Source organism: Elgaria multicarinata, chromosome 3, assembly GCF_023053635.1.
Source record: "Elgaria multicarinata webbii isolate HBS135686 ecotype San Diego chromosome 3, rElgMul1.1.pri, whole genome shotgun sequence".
In the NCBI taxonomy this organism is placed as follows: Eukaryota; Metazoa; Chordata; class Lepidosauria; order Squamata; family Anguidae; genus Elgaria; species Elgaria multicarinata.
This window is the reverse complement of record NC_086173.1, coordinates 64,455,572-64,477,310: the sequence shown is the minus strand read 5'-3', so window position 1 is coordinate 64,477,310 and position 21,739 is coordinate 64,455,572. Positions and strand designations below refer to the sequence as shown.

At 46.2% G+C, this 21,739-nt stretch overlaps 1 protein-coding gene across 1 annotated transcript; it reads right to left on the bottom strand.

Moving 5' to 3' along the window:
* Nucleotides 1–251: 251 nt before the first annotated feature.
* On the bottom strand, nt 252–19,899 carry BEST2 (bestrophin 2). Its single transcript, XM_063120537.1, has 11 exons — nt 19,856–19,899; nt 15,958–16,087; nt 11,131–11,309; nt 9,099–9,193; nt 7,725–7,958; nt 7,243–7,397; nt 4,612–4,689; nt 2,405–2,557; nt 2,000–2,080; nt 1,611–1,765; nt 252–1,083 (listed from the first exon to the last, which is right to left on the bottom strand). The coding sequence occupies exons 3-11, from the start codon at nt 11,280–11,282 to the stop codon at nt 477–479; spliced, it is 1,710 nt and encodes a 569-aa protein (XP_062976607.1). The 5' UTR covers nt 11,283–11,309; nt 15,958–16,087; nt 19,856–19,899; the 3' UTR covers nt 252–476.
* Between the last annotated feature and the right edge of the window lie 1,840 nt (nt 19,900–21,739).

Genomic DNA, 21,739 nt, shown 5'->3' with positions numbered 1-21,739 from the left:
TCATCATCCTATGACTACCTAAGAGGGAAGAATGAGATTCAATAACCAGAACTGGCCATGGGTGACTTTGGGATAGAAGAGTGCCTGCAGGGGCAGTTCAGGGTCCATGTTGCCCCCTTTAATTGTCAAGAGTAAGTGAAAAATAGTGGTGTGGCAATAGGGGTCTGATTAGCAATATTTTACCTGACTCCTTATCAAGAAGCCCCACATTACAATATACCAATAAAGACCAGGTGTCCACTGGAGGGTGGGGTGACTCTTTTAAACAAAAAACATTTCCCCAATGGCAGCATTCAAGATAAATTAGTTTTTAAAGGTCAGCAGTTAGGTCATCCCTGAACCCCAGCTGTAAAGGCTGCCCCATTGGTCTCGTTCCTGCTGTCCTTTAGTTGCAGACCCTGCATTGAACAGTACTAGCATGAAAGGCCATCCCATGCAGTAGCTCTACTCGAACCAGTGGAGGCTGAAGTACCAGCTCAAGCCACATTTTCTTCCTCAATGGGGCTCTGTAACCAGTGGGGGTAGCTGGCTGGTGGAAGCCCCCCCTTAGTGGGGGCCTCCTTTGGGGCTTGAAAGAAGGAGGCGTCTGAAGAGCTATGCTCCAGGAGAGGCTGCGACAAGTCATTATCCATTTCAGGAACAGGCATATTCACAAGGGACAGTGCATCTTGGGGGTTGGCCACAGCACTCTCTTGGCCTAACATATTCTGAGGTGGTTCACCCAGTCCATCAGCCTGGACCTCAGGGAGGTCATTGTGTGTATCATGGCTGGTGGCATCGTGGGCAGGGTCTCCTTCCCCATCAAAGCTGAAGTGAACACTATTGCGGGGCAAAAGCTGTCCAGGAGGCCCACAAGTGCAGTCCATCATCTGTGTGTCCTGACAGAGGCAGCTGTATGTGGTGGACGCTTCAGAAACGCAGCTGTTCTTGCGCCTCAGCAGGGACAGTCGGCGTCCAAAGCCACCGGGTGCAGGGGCCGTGGAAAGCAGCCGGTTCAAGAGGTGTGCAGGTACGTGGCGGCTGTGTTCAAGGCCCTCGGCAATATCCTCAAGAGGTTGGAATTGCATGTCTTCCTTTGCAAGCCTGGAAAAGAAGAACAGGATGTTAAAGGCAGCATCTCAGCCTTCCCACGAGTTGCACTAGAGCTTATTGGACAGGGATCTTTCACACTGCCCTTACACATCCAGGCAAGAAGACTCGCCAGTATCAAATGGAATGGTGTTCACATGGTGTGGTAAATGTGGAGTTGGCATGCTCTCAGGCTTGCCTGTAGGGGGCTTCATAGGTCTTGAGAGAAAAGTGCTGGTTCTACTTCTAAACCAGAGGTTGGCAACTTCTGGCCTTCCAGATGTTTTGGCCTACAACTTCCATCAGCCCCAGCCAGTATACCCAACAGCAAGGGAACATGCTGCAGATCAACAACATCTAGAGGACCACAAGTTGCCCCCCCCACACACACACACTAAACAATGAAGCAAAGGCCCTCCCAAAGGAGAAAAGAAACATTGAACTGCTCCAGGGTGCATCCCAACCTCTTTTTTTCTCTGCCCCACTATGAAGCCAGAAAACCATGTTCCCTCTTTCTGCTCCAGACTAAGCAAAATCCTTACGTCATATCAAAAGTGGAGCCCTGGAATGATGGCTGTTGCAACTGGAAAACGGTGGCTGCTGTATACGGGGCTCGAGGATTTGAGGCGTCCCAATACCGATCCTTCTCCAGGAGAGGCAGGTCCCCATACATCTCATCCACAGCCATCATGGAGACCTGTGAAGGAAGGAGGAAAGCAGGAAAATACTGGTTTAGGGGCACAAAGTGGGAGGCCAGAGGCCCAGGACTCCTACGTGTCCTTGGGAAGGGGGCATCTGGTATTTGGGAACTAGCCTTGGATTTGCAGTTATTAGATAATGGAAATCGTCCTACACACAGAAGGGCAAAACCAATCGCTTTCCCAAAAGTGCTTCACCCTACCCTAAACACAAAAGAGGAGAGGAGAGTTACCTGGAAATTCCTGTCAATCAGTAGATTGGTTTCAAAGTCATCGTCATCCTCCCCGAAAGGGTTGATGAGCTGCTCAGCCACCTGCAGGGTGTGCAGATCCGCAGTAAGGAGAAGGACCCTCACCTGGCAAACTCTGTGCCCAGACCCACATACAGCATGGCAAAGAGAAGCAAGTCAGCCCCTCTTCCGGTCTGTCTGTCTGTCTAATTTATTTATTCATTTATTTTTGAAATATTTTTATCCCGCCCTATATCACTGGGATGTCAGGGCAGTGTTCAGATAAAATACCTTCTAAGCACCTCTCAAAATCGCTGAACTGCAGCTTCGCTGATCCTTCCCTCTTCCTGGCCATGGAAGATGTCTCGACAACCTAACATATCTCCACCTACCTCCAATCTGTCATACCTTGAGCCAGCCGACATAGAAGAAGAATTGCAGCAGAGTGAAAACAGGGACCCACAGGTCCAAGTCATGTCCTTTATAACCCTGGGCTGGATCGAGGAACTGTCGCCCAACAAGACAAGAAACGAAGAAACTGTACACAGCAATGGTCACCACCTGTCAGAGCAGGACAAAAAGCAGAGAAAGAGGCCAATGCGTCAGTCACAGAATCTAGGCAGCCTGGCTTCTTGGGCCTAATTAAATCTCACAGATTAAAGACGCAGGCCCTAACCACTCATCTATGTCTGCACCCCTACTAATTATCTTTAAGACATATTGTCAGTTGCTAAGGAATAGTAGTAGACTACTTTCTAATGCATATGGGAAAGTCTAGAGATTCTAATTTTTGTAAGTGCACAAGATCATAGCTTTTCAGTTTCAATTAATAAATATGAAACAGTGCCCCTCGTTCCATAATCGGCCACTAATGTGCATTAGAACTGATATTCCCTGGGTAAAAAAATGTTAAAAGAGTGAAACAACTTACTTTTTACCACTCCTTAATCATCCAGGATTCTGTATATAGAAAGGCACTTAATATGTATTAGAGGTAATTAATTTGGCTTAAGTGATCCAAAGTACATTCCCTGAGATAGTAATTGTAAGCAAACAACTAAAGGGTTGTAGCTGTTCTGGATTAACCTAAAACAGGAGTGGGGAAATATGTGGCCTTCCAGGTGTTGTTGAACTCCAACTCCCATCAGCCTTTGCCAGCATAGCCAATGGTGAGAGACTATGGGAGTCGCAGTCCAGCAACATCTGGAGGGCCACAGATTCCCTATCCCTGATCTAACAGGTGAGAACTTGAGTAGGTACTTTAGAACAGGGGTGGGCAGAAGGTAGATTTCCAGATGTTTTGGACTTCAACTCCCAGAAGCCCCTGCAGGCATGGCCAATGGTCAGGAATGCTGGGAGTCCATCTGTAGATCTACTTTTTGCCCACTCCTGCTTTAGAAGATCTAAATTTCAGCTGCCCCTACATAACATCTGTGGGGCTGTGAAATGCTGCTCTGCATATAAGGTTTGCTCTCTGATGAGACAAGTTAACTGGGGCAGGGCTAGGTGAATCGCTGTGCCAAATACATTGCAGAGGGAACCTCAGCCACAATAAATCTTGTGCTCTAACAAAGATATCGAAGAGCTGAGCTCCTTAGTATAGGCCTCAATATGTGATTGCAGCTTCATTATCACAGCAGCCACATGCTTTCATATAGAGAACTTTTAAAACCTTAAGATGCTGTCCACTTTGTTCTATGGCCAATTCCATCTATGACTTGGGATTTGTTTGCTTGTTTGTTTTAAAATTTGTATGCTAACTTTGGAACAAAATCCTCCCAAGACAACATAAGATCGAAAACATAAAACAATGCTACACAATTCATATATCAGTACAGAAACAACATTTAATCCTTAAACAGCAGCAATGAAACACAATACGGAGAAGTACGTACATATTAATTAAAAACAGCTTGAAATAAAAAGGTCTTCAGGGTTTCCTTGAAACCAAGTAAAGGAGGGGCCATACCGCCCTCCCCAAGGGCTGAATTCTACAGATACGGGGCCACCACCGAAAAGGGCCTGTCTCTAGTAACCATTAATCTGATAGACTTTTTGTTTCCTGCTTTATGCATGGCTATGGGTGGAACTTCATGTGTTTGGAAGGAGCATTCTCAGGGAAGAATCATGGGGTGGAAGGGGAGTGCTTAAACCTTCTTTCACCTACTGATTTTCTCCTGTAAATGCACCCCATATCATTAATAACCAATGTTATCTCCAGGCTCTGAACTTTGAAATAAGCCTGGCTGGCAGGAGGTGGTGATAGTGGGATGGTCTCTGAAGCATTTGCAGAAGAAAATTGTTGGGTGAAGTAGGGGTCAAAACACCCCTCCCACTCATCCCCCTGCAGATACTCTGTCCCCTCATTGTCTCAGTAAACATAGGTTGGGAACACACATTTACTGGGGCAAGGCGTAGTTCCACTCTCTAGAAGTCCTAGCAGACAAGAGGCACGTGGACAACATAGTTCAGCAGAGGTTTCCACACATCCTTCAATCTGGTCCAGTCTGGTGGGGAAGAATACAGAAAGCTGAAAGTGGTTCACAGGATGATCACAGCCCCATTCACAGGTGGAACTAGTCAAGCCTGCTGTGTGCTCCGGGTCCTTAACTCACCTGGGTGTAGACTAGTGGTACGCTGATCCAATCATAGTGGTAGAGCATGCTGCAGTTGCCACGGAACAGATTCAACTCCTGAAGTGGGGAGAACAGCCATTAGTAAGTATGTGCAGCACACAAAAACAATTCTGCCCGGATAAAATATTTGAGGCTGGCTTTTACAGAGGGCTTCGGTCGCTGTCCAATAATGACCTATGCTGCAAGAAGGATGGGGAATATGGCCCTGCTTTTTCTCCATGGCTTTTGATACTACTTTTGGATAGGCTTTCTGATAGCATTTGCATGGTTCTACTCCTACTTGGAGGCCCAGTTCCAGAAGATGGTGCTGGGGGACTTTTGCTTTGTCCCATGACATTTGTGCTATGAGTTCCCCAAAGATTCCATTTTTGTCTCCCATGTTTTTCAGCATATATAGCTGCCTTCCTCAATCCAGAGGATTCAGAGGATTCAAACCTTCAGAGGGTTTGGACAACATTTCCCGTAATTGCTGACCATGTTGCTGGGGCTGATGGGCACTGTAATCCAAAACATCTGGAAAGTGCCAAGTTAGGGAAGGTTGATCTATGTGAAGCTGTTGGGAGATGTGATCCAGGGTGAGTTGTAATCAGTATGCAGATGACACCCAACTCTACTTCTCATTTTCCTCTGATTCAGATGAGGCAGGGAAAGTGCTGAAACTGGTGTCTGGAGTCAGTAATGGGCTGGATGTGGGCCAATAAAGTGAAACTTAATTACAATGATGGTGCTGGGAACAAGCGGTTTAATCTGCTCAGGCAAACTGGATCACACTCCCTCTAAGGATCAAGTTCACAGCCTTGAAGGTGCTCCTAGATCCTTTTTTGTCACTGGAGGTCCAAGTAGCCTCTGGCAGAGAAAGCCTTCCATCAGTTCAGGCTGGTGTACCAGCTGTGATCTTTTCTGGACAAAGAGAGACTGGCCATAATTATCCATGGCATAATGTGATGCTAATGCCATGGTTTGTTTTCTCAGTCCATGAGTTGTTTACTTCTCTTGTCCTCCACCCACTCCCACCCTGTATCCTGTTTTTGCAGCACTGCTGCACTGGCATGTAAAGAAGCTGGTTGGTTGGTTTTTTACTGCTATTGCCCTGTGCCTCCGTACCCTGGTGAAACAACCCATGAACAGTCCATGGTTCTCAAATCACATGTTAACAATAACTCATAGTTTAAACACCCCACAGTTCACAACCCAACAACAAACCAAAGGTTCTCTTCATGGTTCGTTCATTGTTAACCACCCACAGTTCTGACAACCCACGTTTAAACAAGGCATGCTTAATTAAATCATGGGTTGCAGTTACATGCAAACCAGGTCATTGTGTTTTTGCCTTTTGTGTGCATATGTGTGTGGAGGGTAAGTGTGTCATGGGATTTGAATAGGGGTTCGTATTTCTTCAAACTGGTCTTGTAGCTAAAAGGAATTTCCCTTCTGGAAGGGGAAGAGAGATTTGCCTTTCCTACGGTTACAGCTCTTGTTAGTTGTTGTGAGTTTTGTGTCTTGATTCAAGGAAGTACATGCTTATATTCATATGTTAGTGAAATGGTGTAAGGTTAAACATGACTTTATTATCAAAGGAAGGAACAACAATGCAGGCTCTATTCCTAACAACGCAATGTGAACATTCAATATCACACGTTCTGTAAAAAATAAAAAAGGTGCACAGGAAGTGGTAGAGAAGGGAGGGATAAGAGGAAACCAAATTTGATAGCACAAGGTCCCACCATTTCCTCCAGTGCCATGGACAGAACATAGGAGTATGACAAGAAAACCCTTTAAAAAAAAGAAACTGGCTTATTGTGTGGATGATACATTCCAATACCGCTAGTAACAAAAAATGGGAAAACAAACAGAGGTATCAGCAAGAAGACCCATGTCTAGAAGCACCCTAGCTAGGACTGGGCATTAGCATCACATTACACCAGTGCCTCACTGGTTTCCAGTCCATTTCACGCACAGTGCAAAGTTTTGGTGTTGACCTTTCAAGTCCTACATGGCTTGGGACTTGAAGGAATGCTTGTTCCCACATTTACTTTGCCCAGCTTCTGAGGTGAGCAAGAGAGAGTCTGCTCCAGATGCCCCTGCCACTGGAGGTGGGGCAGGAGATGGCCATTTCAGTGGTGGAGACCCATTTGTGGAATACCCACCCAAGACAGGTTCACCTGGTACCTGCTTTGCTATCTTTTTGGCACCAGGCAGAGAGCTTTTTCTTCTCCCAGGCCTTTTATATTCCAGTCAGATCTCTAAACATTTTAATTTACTGTTTTTAATGGTTAGTCTTACTTTTGTTTCTAGTGTCTGTTTTTATTCACATTATATATTATTATTATTGCTATTTTATCTTATTGAAAGCTGCCCTGGGAACTAGTTGGGTGAAGGCATACATCTGCATGAGCAAACAACACTTTTTAGGCTTCCAGAGTAAGCACAGAATCAGAGAGAGCTGGGATTTATACCTGTTTAATTGTCATCACTTCCCTAAGGAATCCTAAGAAATTCAGCTCATTGAGAGGGTGCTGAGAGGTCTGTTAGAGCACCCCACTAGATCCCACCAGTTCCTGGGACAGAAGGAATAATGATTAATCCAAGGACAAGGATTCCTAGTCTCACCTCCATGAGCAACTTGAGAGCAGAGTTATCACGTATGCGGCCTTCTTTGCGCGCCTGGGCAGCTAAGTTGGTAAACCAAACGCAGGGCACCCAGTATCTGTTGTACGAAGTGTTAAAGTTCTCGAACTTCTTGCGCTCTTCTCGAGTCATGAAACCTGGAAGCAGAGACAGAGAGCCGGTTGTTGGGTACAGCGGAGGTTGTGCAGCTGGTATATGGTTTCGTTTAATTAGGTCCAGTCTTACGTTCTCTATTATGTTTAGTAAGAATGGTGGGCCATACTTAATGCACCCTTCCCCAACCTGGTGCCCATCAGATGCATTGGTTCGACTACAACTCCCATCATTCCCAGACAGCAGGGGCATTGGCCCTGCAGGCTGAGGATGTTGGGAACTGCAATCCGCCCGTGCAGCTGGTTGAGGGAGGCTGCTATAAATCATCACATCGGATCAGTGGGAGGAAAGGCCTCCCGTCCTGCACTCACCTGCCTCCACTACATGGTCCATGGTGGGGAAACGCTTGAACACAGCAGTGCTGACTGAGCGCAGGATCAACACGGCGGAAAGGCTGCAGTAGCGCATGAGCGTTCGCCGGTAAAGCCTCCCCTTCTCGTCAGCCCCATGCACATTCCCAGAGATGGCGCACATCAGGCGGTCTGGCATCGGCATGCAGGTGTACTGGCTCCACCAGCGGTTCACCACCAGTGTCACGTAGAAGCCTAAGTGAGCCCAAGAGACAGGAATGATTAGATTTGACCTCAGCCCCTATGCCTCAGTCAGGAAGACTCACTCAGAGCTCAAGCAGGAAGGCTTAATTTGAACCAGGGCTGAGACCCAGAACAGGTTCTGAAAGCCAACACTCACTCCTGGAAACACAAAGACATGTAAAATCAAGGGAGGCCTGCAACAAAATGTTGCAGCATGGAGAGCTCCTGTTCAGTTTTCCAGCAGGGGAAATCAAATCCATTTACAAAACAGGAGCATTTGGGGGCTTTTATCTTTAAAAGATTACCCTGTATTACAGCAAAAGGAAAGCAAGTCATTGGATTAGACATTTCAGATGAAAACAGTGGAAGCTGGTGGCTCTGATTTTGATGGGGCTGTGAATCCATTCTGGGTTTCAGCCAGAATTCTAAGGGAGCTCTCCAAGGTACTGAACCATGGGCCCAAATAGTTCCAGGACCTTGGATAGCTCCTTTAGAGTTCTGGATGGTTCTGACTGAAACCCAGGCCATGGCTAGACCTGCCGATATCCCGGGGATCGCCCCGGGATCATTCCTGTGTGTCCACATGATGCATAGGGAATCCCAGGAGCAGGGAGGGATGATCCCTCCCTGCCCCTGGGATATTGGCTTAGCCTTTAATCCCGCTTTTTCCCACGGTCTTGGGATGATCCCAATACCATGAGATGTGTGGGCGGACATCGTGGTTTCGTCCTGGCTCCTCGTGAGAAACTGCGCATGGGGTGCAGAGCGCCTCAGGAGCTCCGTGTCAATCAGGGGTGGGGTGGGGCAGCGGTAGGGGGGTATGTAAAAAAAACCCACTTACCTTTTGCACTCAAGTGCACCTTCCCCTTTAAAAAATAAAACAAAATGGCAGCCACAACATCGTCCTCGTCCTCCCAGGATGTCACGCACCATGTGTAGACAGAGGGAGAGATCTCATGATCATAAAATCATGAGATCCTTCCCCCTCCATCATGCTAGACCGCTAGGTGTAGCCATGGCCCCATAATGTATTCAGAGCCCCACCGAAATCGCAGCCTCCACTGGATGAAAACATTGGTCCAGAGGCCAAGGAGATGGGATTAGAAGAGCACACACTCCCCTAGGAGGGGGGGGGGGTTTCAAGCATCTCACCCAGGACAAAAGAGACAGGGATGAGGTTGGCATAGTTGTCGCAGTAAATGACCACCTTTTCGAAGACTCGTTTCCGATCCTCGGTTAAGACAAAGCTAGAGGTAGAAACAAGAAGGAGAGAAGGATTAAGGAGGAGGTAAATTTGGCACCCAGGGATGCAACGTGATCCACCTGCTTGCATTCTTGCAAGGGGAGAGCCCAGCATAGTCTGAAAGGCAAGTGCAGGCTGGTCATGGGAAGCCTGGAAGTGAAGGCTGTTTTAAAACAACACAGTGGAACAGGAACTAAGTATTGGGGCAACCTCATGCAACAGGGCAACCTTTCCCCAACCTGGTGCCCTCCAGATGCATTAGACTACAACTCCCAGAATTTTGGCTGAGGATTCTGGGAGTTGTAGTCCAAAACATCTGGAGGGCCTCAGGCTGGGGAAAACTGCATCAGAGTGTTAGGAACACTCTAATGCCAGGAGGAAGAGGAGGAGGCCTGCCATACATAATATGCAAAGAGCTCAATGGAGCCTTGCAAAGGGATGGGCATGTATCCTACCCACGCCTCTGCTAGAACTAACCTGTGTGCATAACAAGATGACTGTCAAACCTGGAAGCCGATCTGATGCCAATGCAGATTGGCTTGTCCCAGGCGAGCCGCCTCCATCCGCCAAAAAGCAAAACATATTTATTTATTTGTTTATTGCATTTGTGTACCGCCCCATAGCCGAAGCTCTCTGAGTGGTTCACATAAGATAAATATACAAAACTAAGTGAGAGGATGCTTACAGGCGGAGGGCTTCTATAAGCGCTACCAGTCCAAAGGCATCGTGCAGCTATTCCATCTTTTTTTTTTTCTTAATGGATTTTCTGCAGTAAGGAAAAGATGGAAGAAGTGCTGGGAAACCTGGGAAGGTGACAAATGGAAGAAGGCGATGCCCAGTCCCCTGACAAAAGTCTGCAAAGGAGGCACAGGGTGCTTGCACAATAAAAGCCTCATAAAATCATAGCATAGTAGAGTTGGAAGGGGCCTATAAGGCCATAGAGTCCAACCCCCTGCTCAATGCAGGAATCCACCCTAAAGCATCCCTGACAGCTGGTTGTCCTCAATTGGAAGCATCTGAAACCACTATGACCTAGGGTGGAAAACTGGGGAAGAGCAACTTGAGCTCAGAGGGGAGAAACTGTACAGCCAGCAGAACAAACAAAGATGGTGGCTGCTTCCACACATTACTCCTCATTTAGCTGATCCAAGTTCCAGCATGGCCCAGCTGAACGGAGAGCAGGGGCCGGCATCCACACACAATGCTCCCCTGGGCGGAGGCAGCGGGGTGGGTGGGTGTGTCTTTTCAGCCCCATTCCCTTAAACAGGTTCTGACTGATGCAGCTTATGTCAAGATTGCCCAGAAGCAAGGCACAGTCGTTGTGAAAGGGGGTGCGGTGGGGCAATGCCATGTTTACACACATCCTCCCCATCGTGCTCTGCTGTGTTATGTTACTACTGGGGCTGTTTTGCCCACGGTTGTGGCATGGGCGGTGCAAAAACGCCCTGATCCGAAGACATCCAGAGGCAAGAACGCATTTGGTGAAATCCAACATTATGCAAGTGGACGCCCACTCAGGCAATAGGACTTGGGCTTCAGATCTCACCCCTAAGTGAGATCCAATGGGTCTCCCAATCCTCCAGAGCAGATTGGAAGAGGGGGCATGTGGTGGGCTGCAAGGGGGAATGGAAATTCAATCTGTCAGCAGAGCCCATTCCGCTGGTGGAAGGACACAATTAGAAACAACTTGCTTTCCTGAATGGGCAAAGCTTCTCTCATTATTAAAAGGAAAGCTGTATCTACTCCTAGGAAATTAGTACTGCCCTGCGGATTGGTTCTAGGGATCAGGGAATTAGAAAAAGGATTGGATGAGCCCTGAATGGGGTGGGGGGGCATTGACAATGGGAAGATTTGCCCTTCTCTTTCACTTGGCCTGTGCTGGGATGCCTGGACCCATGTTTGCCAGAGTGAGGAGAATACCTTCCTCCTGCCCCTATTTACCGATAGGTAAGGCTGAGTCCCAGGTAGGAAGCAGAGAAGACCAGGAATTCCTTGTAGAGCAGCTTGTAGATGCTTCCACGCCAGAGGCTCAGCAGCTTGTAGAAGCCACCGAAGCGGGCATTGGCCACACGGGCTGTGTACGTGACCGTCATGGCCGGATGGAAAGAGGCTCAGTAGATCTGCAGGGCAGGGAGAAGCAGAATTACCCGCTGTGAGTACAGCCGGCTGGACTAGATAGGCCTTTGGTCCGATACCAACACAGTTACTCTTACATTCTTCACGACTCGCACCAAGTAGCATTCATTCACCAGCAACTAATATGAGTAGCAAGATCAATAGTGTAAATAAATCCCTGAAGAAGAGCAGCAGAAGCAGGTCCTCTTTGACCTACTAAAGATTCCAGAGAGAACTGCCTGCACACTAGTTGTGCACCTGTAGCTGAGCGCTGGAATGGCCTGTTCCCGGAGGTCTGAATTTTCCCAGTGGAAAAATAATTGTAACCTTTTAGTGGGCAACAACATTCAACTTTGCCATTAAAGAGTGGAACAGATGACAAAGGAACACAGAGTACATAGCATGGGGTATCCTGGGGTAAATCTGTTAACCAAGATCTGCACAGACAAATTGGGATGACTAATGAAAAAGTTTGAGTTGTTATAATAAACTCGATCAGGTTCCCATGCCCTACTGTTGCTGGGGTAGTGAATCAGCTCCAAGTTTCGGTCAGAATCTAAAGTTGCTATCCAAGGTGTGGAGCTCAGAGTGGATTAACTGCCCCACTGGCATCAGAACCACCAGTCTCCACCACTTAATTGGTTGGATGGGAGTTGAACCCTGATTTCCCCCCCCCCCCCACTTCAGTCTTAGTTCAGCATGATACTAAACCATATTGGTACCCAACTGATACAGTTGGGTAGAGTATTTTATACTGCCTCCTAGTGTGAAACAAGAGACATATACTGGGTTCACACAATCACGGAGAGAATATAAGCCACCCAGGCTGTGAGTTGCCTAATTAGCATAATTACCCTCCCTGGATGTGGGTTGTCATAATGTCCGAACCTGGCAAGGGTGGCTGGCTGGAGTGGTTTACAAACCACCTTGAAACCCCAAGTTCTGTATGTACTTCCTGCGGGAAGAACCCAGGATTTCAGGGTGGCTTGTAAAAGCAGATATACTCAATGATTCTATAATGGAATCAAATATACATGCACACAACACCCTTGGTTATTTATAAAGAGAATTAATACAATACACGGTTTGGATAAGGAGCAGTATTACACTTAACAGCAAGTAAAAAGAAGGCTGTGGCACCTTAAAAACTTAAGATATGTGCAAACAGCAGTTTCCGACACTCTGCTTGCACAAATTAATATTAAATCGAAAGAGCAGGGAGCGGTACAACCACACACACACATGGTGCGAAGTTTTGTAGAGCTTTGCACAATAATCCCTTGCTTGGAGTGTAGTGACCTTGCTGAGCCCTCAGCCTTTTGTTTCAAGCACCAGGTATCAAGTCTGCAGGCTGTGAGTGGTGGATTGGTGAGCTGAAGGAATCCTCCGTCAGGATCGCAGCATTTTGGCTGGTGCATTGTGGCATGTGAGCTTTTACGGACAACAGCCCTGCATCCAGCGGTGTAGTGGTAAATGTTGAAGACAGTCCCCATAGCCATGGTCCCAAGGAGAGGCCAAAAATGCAGACAGCTGCCTTGATCCATATCAACAAACCAGTTCTAGCAGTTTTCATCCCCATCAGGAGCAGGTCTTTGGTAAAAGGAATGAGTCTTCATTGCCCAAGCAAGACCAAGTCAGCCCAAAACACTTTGCATTACAACAGGAACAATATATTGTTGCTGGGAAAACACATTCCTACCAATTACTATGAGGATTGCAACTAAGCACCAGAGGGAGAGGCGGGTTGTTGTTGTTGTTGTTATTATTATTATTATTATTATTATTATTATTATTATTATTATTATTAAGCTCCCCAGGCAACAGGAATTCAGTGGGGTGGGAGCAGATGACAGCAGCATCCCTGCTAATAAGAAAAAAAATGCCTCCCTGCATCTGATGAAATAATAAGTAGCAGTCTACAGAAGATTATCTTGTGGGAAACAGAAACATACTGGCCATAAGAAAATTAATGTCTAAGAACATAAGAGCAACCAAGGGTCCGTCTAGTGCAGCACTCTGTTCACACAGTGGCCAACCAGCTGTTGACCAGTAACCCTCAAGCAGGACATGAGTGCAATAGCATCCTCCTACCCATGTTCCCCAGCAACGGGTGTACATAGGCTTACTGCCTCTGATACTGGAGGTAGCACATAGCTATCAGGACTAGTAGCCACTGACAGCCTTCTCCTCAAGGAATTTCTCTAACCCCCTTTTAAAACCACCCAAGCCGTTGGCCATCCATATGTCTTGTGGTAGCGAGTTCCATATGCGCTGTGCACCTTTGTTAGGCCAACTCAAAGATCACCACCCACGCACCCCAAATAAAAATAAATGTGCAAGGTTTTGAGATTTGTATCTCCCCAAGTTGCTTAGGTCTCAACCCATTCTGAATGGTAATGAAGCCTTTACAGCATGCTATGCCCTTTCCGTTCTACGAGTGAGTCACTCCATGGAGAGCCGATCCTTCTCTTTGCACAACAATCCGTTCCACAGTTAAGGGCTTCCCGGACATACTTCGATAAAGGCCTGACAGGTCAATCTCTAGGTAGGAGGGGATGAATCGTCCACCCCCTGCAGCAGTCAGTAGACGCCAGGCATGGCCCGGAAACCCTTTGTCAGTCTGGTACATTCCATGGCGAGATTCTTTTCTCCTGCTTGTTTTTCCAAGGGGAATTGAGACATCGGATCCCGCCCCCCAGGTCTGCAATCAAACCCTCCTGGCTTAACAATGGCAGGCAAGACCTTTGAAGGCGACCCACATCCCAGGCTGTCTAAATGAGCTCTTTCATTAATGAGTAATGCTGGGAGCCCATTTTTCCCTCCACCAAAGATTTAAAGCTGGCTATTGTATGAGCCCACCGCCCGCCGACAAATCCCCAAAGATCCTGTTTGTCTTTCCTTTCAGGGCAGCTAGCAGAAGAAGAGCAAGAAAAGGCGAGGGGGGAAGGAAAATGTAACTATGCGTGGGGGGAAATCATCTTCAAGCCAAAAAATTGCTTTTGACTATTAACTGTTTGGAACTGGAGCTGATCTGATAGCATCCTGACCAACTGGGCTTGCTCTGCAAGCGAGTATGCTGGAAGCCCAGAAGCTGAACTATCTGGGGATCAGAGATTCCAGACAGCCCTAGAGACTGGGAACAGACTGAAATCAACACCTTAGCTGCAGGTAAGAGCTCTATAGAAGCTATCCAAGGATGGGAGATCCTGATGGATAGACAATTCACATACTCAGACAAGCAGCAAAGAGACATACAAGAGTTTAAAAGAAACCCAGATCATAGGTAGGTATTTTTCAGACACATACTTGTTAAGGATCTATCATCTATGCATTCTCCAATCCCCCCCGCCCCCCCCAAAAAAACCACGAGGAGCAGAGGACCTCACTCCTCAATACACCTCAGCAACCTAAGAAAGAAAGAGGACAAATTGTCTAGTTTCAAGCACATTCAGGATTTAGCAAAAACAGTTTACTACTAATATCATTACCCAAATGGCTCTTACATAATGTAAAAAACAGCACCAAAAGGATTCCAGCCTTAGAGTTGTATCCAGTATTAGTCCTACTTGGAGTAGACCCATTGAAATGAATGGGATTCAAGTTAGACCAACATTGGACATAACCCTTAATTTCTAGTTTCTCTTTCATAGGTCAGTCTGCTTGGGACAAAGGTTATACACGTTTCCATATGGCTGAAGAATGGAAACCTCAATACACTCAAGAGACGGTTTGTTTTGGAGATGTATATGTGGTACTAGCTGTCTCAAAACAAAACAAGAGAGTCTTGTGGCATCTTGAAAACCAGCAAATGTATTATGGCGTGGGATTTTTTTAAAGTATTTTCTGCAACAGGTTGAAACAGTTACACCTCTGGGAATTGTCTCAAGAGAGACACTCCTGGTAGCTTACACCGGTTCAATAAAACAACCCTGATTACAAATTCCCATGTTGCCCCAGAACTGATTACTTTAAAAAACCCTATATTTTTTGTCATGTGCAGGATTGGACTGTGACACTCCTTTTATACTTGCTTCACCACAGCAGGTTTTGACAATTCATCCCTGGTTTCTACAACAGCCAATTTCAAAAGTCTGTTTTTGTTTTTTAAAAAAGATAAGTTAGAGCCCTTAATAATATGGTGATGCCTACCCTGTTCTTAGGATGGAAACCAACATTTTATTAATGCATTTGCCACAACATCCCAGAGGTCACTACCATTTTTATGGATAGCAAACTGAAGGTGAAGGAGCACTACACTCGTGGCTACCCAGCAAGTCCATTGATGAGATAGGATTTTGATCAAGATTTCAACCCAAAATTCTGTTCAGTGGCATATATGCCTACAATTCCAAGACATTCACAAGGGCAGATGCCCCCTGGTTTTGCCATCTTGATCAGATCCTGCTAAAGAAGGGGGGGGGAGCAAGTATCGCATCCCTCTGGCTCCAGACCTGCAGACTACACCACACACAGCAAATCTCCGTAAGTAAAGGTTTCTAATTCTGCTTTTAACAGAATACAATAGCAGTTAAAAAAGCCACAATTTTGTAACAACGTTCATGGGCACCAAACCTGCCAGCATGGAAATGGATCAGATCCACTTCAGACCGGGCACACAATAAGCCCCATAAAGGAATCTGGTTTCACACTAACCTGTGCCAGAGGTTATCAGTTGTGTTCGCTTCACCCTCAGTTCAGGGCAATTACAGGAACGGAGAGGTCCAAAGAACGCATACCTCCTTGACAATTATTCCCAAATCCAAATTCCACCTGGGAAGCAACTCTTAGAGATAAGATACCAAAAAAAAAGGTAAGAAATAAAGCTGCTCAGACAGCCTTTACAGGTTTTGACATACCAAGGAGCCCAGCCTGCCGCATCCTGCACTGACCTTTTACACTTCTCCCAAAGGTAAGGCTCTTTGCTGGGCATCACAACCTGCAGGGTGGATTGGGAGGGGAGGGGCTGAGCTGAGGAGCCTACAAGGATTGTGGCAGGCACCAAGGGTGAAGAGTAATTTCCCCTTCCCTATTGTGAGAGAGGGGTGTGTGTGTGTGCGTGTAAATTCAGGATGGAAGCCCATAGGGCGTGAGATGAACTACAACAGCCCCAGGAAGTGGTGGGAGTAAGCTAAAAGTAGAAGAAAAGTAAACAGGGGGTAAAAAAGTAGAAGAGCAGTAAGTCTCAAGATAAAAGTAAAGATAAATGAAATGTAGACAAAAAGGAGAGGCTTGGAAATTCCGTGTAGGATCCCAGTCCTTACAACGCAACCTATGCATGTCTACTCAGAAGCAAGCCCTATTAAGATCAATGAGACTTACTCTCCTAAGTAATCTGATGCATCTGATAAAGTGGACAAAGCCCACAAAAGCTTACGCTGGAAAAAAATGTCTTTAAGGTGCCAGGAGACCCTTAGTTGCTTTTGCTGCAACAGACTTACATGGCTGCCCTTCTGGAAAACTCCCAAGCGTGGATAGGATTGCAGCCTTAGTGAGTGAACTGGGTTTCAGAGCCCCACCCAGCTCTGTGAGAAGAAAGAGGGTTTATTTCAGAAGTGTCTTGGGAGGTGGCAGCGTTGAAAAGGCAAAAAGAGTGTGACACAGACAATGCTGTGCGAGTTTCATTGCCAGCTCTGATAGTTCACTTAGTTCTCAAGATCAAATCTTATTTGCGGGACTGATTATATAGCCATGCTTATTTATTTAATTTGTTGTATGTTTTAAGGCTGATTTTCTGACCAAGGTTTTTAAAACCGTTCACAATGTACAACATTGCAATAAAAGAATCAAATAATGTTAAAACGTAAAGATATATGTTTATTTTGGTTTGATTTTTATATCTGAGCAACCCAGAAACAAGCATAAAAACCACTCCAAGTACACAACAACATACAAGCAGAACAGCAAACAAAGAGAAAATAAGAACCTTTCTAACCCCAAAGCCCAAAAATAGGGTGACCATGTGGAAAGGAGGACACAGTTCCTGTATCTTTAACAGTTGTATAGAAAAGGGAATTTCAGCAGGTGTCATTTGTATAAATGGAGAACTTGGTGAAAATTCCTTCTTCATCACAACAGTTAAAGTGCAGGAACTATACTAGAGTGACCAGATACAAAAGAAGGCAAGACTCCAGCAACTTTAACGGTTGTGACAAAGAGGGAATTTCACCAGGTGCTGCATGCATACAAATGACACCTGCTGAAATTTCCTTTTCTATACAACTGTTAAAGATACAGGAACCCTGTCTTCCTTTCTATATGGTCACCCTACCCAACAATACAAAACAGTTTTACCTGGTCAGAATCCCTGGAAGATGGTGGTCAAATGGGTGTCCTGGGTGGGGGGCAGGGGAAGACTCCCAAAGTCTCAGTGCTGCTACTGAAAAGTCCCCCATCTCTTGTCACCCCCAACTCCACCTCTGATGGTGGTGGTGGGAAACAGCACAAGATCTCTCTCTACCAAAGATCTCCATAGAGTAGGAGATTTAACAGGCAGAAAGCAGTCCTTTAAATCCACAAAATGACCAGCATTTTGCATTGCGCTCAGATGCAAACTAAACAAGATGTTGCCAAGCATAAGGAATCCAGAGGTTAAGAGTTCAGTCGAAGGGATGTGAGGCTGGTTGTCAGTACAGGAATCAGGAGTTTGATTATTTGTTGTTTGGATGCCTATCCTATCCTAGCACTTAGCATAGGTTAACATTTATAAATGTACAAATACTATCCAAAACAGGATTCCATATTAAAAGCTCAGTTTGGGAAGTGCAATGTAATGGTGAGTTTGTAATGAGTTTCTGGCATGTGTGAGTTGGATCTCTCCTTTCTGCCTGGCTTTTTATTCTATGTGATCCCACAATACACCCAAGAATCCTGTGATGGCTTCCCATCCTGCTTTCTTTTTGCCTTGGATGTAAGTTCTATGTGCTTCTAGAACCTGCCTGTTGTTGGTTTGCAAAAGCACTCTGACCACATCTCCTATGAAAACCTGATGGAACCGCTCTGCCTGCTGGGCCTTGTTCTCTTGCAGTGTTTGAGAAGTCAACACCCTCCGGGTTTAGTTTCTGGAACAAAATGGAGGTAAGCAAATAGCCCGGTTGCAGAGAAAACCAGTTCGGAGTAAAGAAGCAAAGGAAAGAAACAAGAAAAGAAATTGGTTGGTGCTGGTTAGCATTGTGTTTTTAATTTATTTGTTTGCCTGTTATGTTTTAAGTAAGGTTTCATTTTGAATCCAGATAAATGGAGAGGCTGACAAATCAGCATACATAAAAGTTATAAACACTGCGTTCTATTCCCCAGTTCCAGGTGTGTATGTGTGTGTATCTTGTAATTACAGTGGGAAGATGGAAGCCGTACCTCCTGTGTTGGCCTGTTCCTAGATACAGGGTGCAGCCAACTGTACGCCTTGGTGCTGTGCTTTAAAATCTGCTGCATCTTTGTGGCTGGCTATGCTGCCAGAGCTGGACCATAAGGAAAGCTGAGCGAAGGAAGATAGATACTTTTGAACTGTGGTGTTGGAGGAAAATTCTGAGAGTGCCTTGGACTGCAAGAAGATCAAACCAGTCCATACTCCAGGAAATAAAGCCAGACTGCTCACTTGAGGGAATGGTATTAAAGGCAAAACTGAAGTACTTTGGCCACATAATGAGAAGACAGGATACCCTGGAGAAGAGACTGATGCTAGGGAAAGTGGAAGGCAAAAGGAAGAGGGGCCGACCAAGGGCAAGATGGATGGATGATATTCTGGAGGTGACAGACTTGACCTTGGGGAAGCTGGGGGTGGCAACAGCCGACAGAAAGCTCTGGCGCGGACTGGTCCATGAAGTCACGAAGAGTCGGAAACGACTGAATGAATAAACAACAAAATGCCCTTCCCACCTGCTACTAATGAGTGGTCCATAATATCAGACTGGCCACATCCTTAGGTAACAAACATGCTGCCCCCAAACACTCCCACCAAGAAGCAGAGTGCTGGGGAGAGGCTTTTGTAATAGGGACAAATGACAATGCAAAGTCCAGGGCCATATTTTGGAAGCAGCAGCCAGGGAGTTGATCTCTCTGTCAGCAAGGTGGCACAAGGCTGTTGCACACAAAGCCTAGCAGCAGATCACAGCAAGCCTTCCCCCCCCCACCCCACACACACAGGCATGAGAAACATGTGGCCCTCCAGATGTTGTTGGACAGCAACTCCTATCATCAGTGATGTAGTGGATACAGTGCCAGTACTTTTTGATTGGCAAAAAGTTGATGTTGTAGAGGTAAACAAAATTATGCCTGGTGTGGAGAATGTAGATAGGGAGACATTTCTCTCTCCCTGCCATAATACTAGAACCCAGTGGATAGGGCTGATGGGAGTTGTAGGCCAAGTTGTTGGGTTGCCCTCCCCTGACTGAGACCTACCACTTCAGAGGAGTGCCCGAAGAAATCAGCATCTGAGTCCATCCAGGCAACAGCAAGAAATAACCCAGGCCTTGCCAACTCTCCTGCAGCATCTTCATACCCAATGCATGGTCAGTGTCCATGCCAAACCTTACAGAAATTCCTCAAGATTCATCACCTGCACACGGCTGCAGCTCCTGCTTTCAGTCTGTCGTGAGATGCCGTACTGCTCAAGCTGGGCGTATGGTAAACTGGGCAGGTACCGGCTGGAGCCCAACCCTCGCAGCTGAGTGGATGCAAACTCCAGATAAGTACTCTTCTAAGTGATCAAGCCGGCATGGCAACCCACGATTCTGAGGCTTGGCACTCGGATATGGATTTTTTTTTAAAAAGAAGACACATGCAAGAATTGCCTGTGAAGATGCTTATATTGAACCCATTGCATGGTATCTGCTTTCTGTAAGCATCTTCATCCTATAGCAAGATCGAACTATGCCAGGAGAGAAGCTGCCAAGGTGGAGGGGCGGGGAGTAGACAGCAGGAAGTATAAAGAAAGATGAGAGAGAAGGGAAGGAGTAAAATCCAGTGATGATCATGGGATGCGTGGGTTTCAGTAGTCCTGTTAGCCTTTAAGGTGCCACAAGACTCTTCGTTGGTTTTGCTGCAACGCTTTCAAAGATGCCTTGCTGGGCTAGATCCAGCTGGGCTAATACACTACTGCATTATAGTGGTATTGAAGTGCACTGATAACTGTTAGAGCACAATCCACATTTAATCTAGCACTTCTGTAGTGTTATTTCCTGCTTTCTATTCCATATTATCCAAAATACCACAGGAAATGACATTGTGTGTCCTACGAGGTATAAATGCGCAAGAGGGATATAGCGTTACCATGATGGGATCGTGATGATTTCACATCTGACCCTGGAGGACTCAATAGACCTGCTTTGATGCAGCTTGGTAGTCACATCAGGAATAAAATGTTAGTCAACTGGTGTGAATGTAGCGGGTGGCATTTCACACAGCCCCCTGCAGCCTTCACCACTAAAACAAGCAATTCCTGCATGCTTGGCAGAATCCGTTACCAGGGCCGGCCTAAGATATTTTGCTGCCTGAGGCCATGTACAAAATCAAAGTCTACTGACAGTTGACCCTTTCTTTGACACTGGCCGCGGAACCACTTCGTCTTCCACTGCAGGAGGCAGCAAGCTAGTTTAGGGGCTGGGGAACAGGGCAGGTTGACTGGCCCATAGGTCTTTCCTCCAAGAACTTGTTGCTGTCTCCCAGGATATAACACCTGAGACAACTGCCTCACTGTGCCTAACAGTAGGGCCAGCCCTGTCTATTGCTAACCCCTTCTAGCTTCACCTGCATAAATCTTGGAGTTAGAGTAGCCCCAGTAGACAGCCACCCACTCCAACCCATCACCTGTTCTTCTCAGCCAAAGTTTCCCATTGAACTCATCATTCTTGGCTCCTGACTGACTGCTCCAGCTTGTTAACCCACTCTCCTCCTTCATCAAGACACAATCTGGAGTCATTCGCTGTTTTGGTGCCAAGGATTTGCATTTCGCAACATGATGCTCTGTGCCATCAGCACCAGCTCCTGCAGGATACTCATAGGGCTTGTCCTTGGGCCTGAAACTAGGCAACATCAGAAAGCAGCAACAGTGTGTGTTTGTATGTAGATATGTACGACTGAGCATGTGCATTTGTGTAAATGCCTATGGGTGTGTATGTTTATAAGTGCATGGAATATTTATGCTCTAACTGAATCTGAAATATCCAGCTTGGCAGCCATCAGAGACAGACTACCGGGATAGAAAGACCGTTGGTGTGACCAAGTTCTCACGCTCTTTGTTATGTGCCTTTGTCAGCAGAGTGTACTTTCTCTGAATAAAAGATCTATCATGTATTAAATTGTAATACAGTTTCAGAGACTCAGACAAATAGATTTTAAATATTAAGATTAAATGCAAAAATGATATTTTACAGAATATGAATCTAATAATTTCTTCTCTTCAGTGTTTTTGACCTTCTGTTGTTAGTTTTTAAGCCTGCTT

Coding starts and splice junctions, on each gene's coding strand:
- BEST2 (XM_063120537.1), bottom strand. CDS start 11,282: ATGACGGTCACGTACACAGCCCGTGTGGCCAATGCCCGCTTCGGTGGC. Junction 2,081..2,404: donor TCTATGTCGGCTGGCTCAAG/GTATGACAGATT, acceptor CACACCCTGCAG/GTGGCTGAGCAGCTCATCAA. Junction 1,084..1,610: donor GGCTCCACTTTTGATATGAC/GTAAGGATTTTG, acceptor CTTCTTTTCCAG/GCTTGCAAAGGAAGACATGC.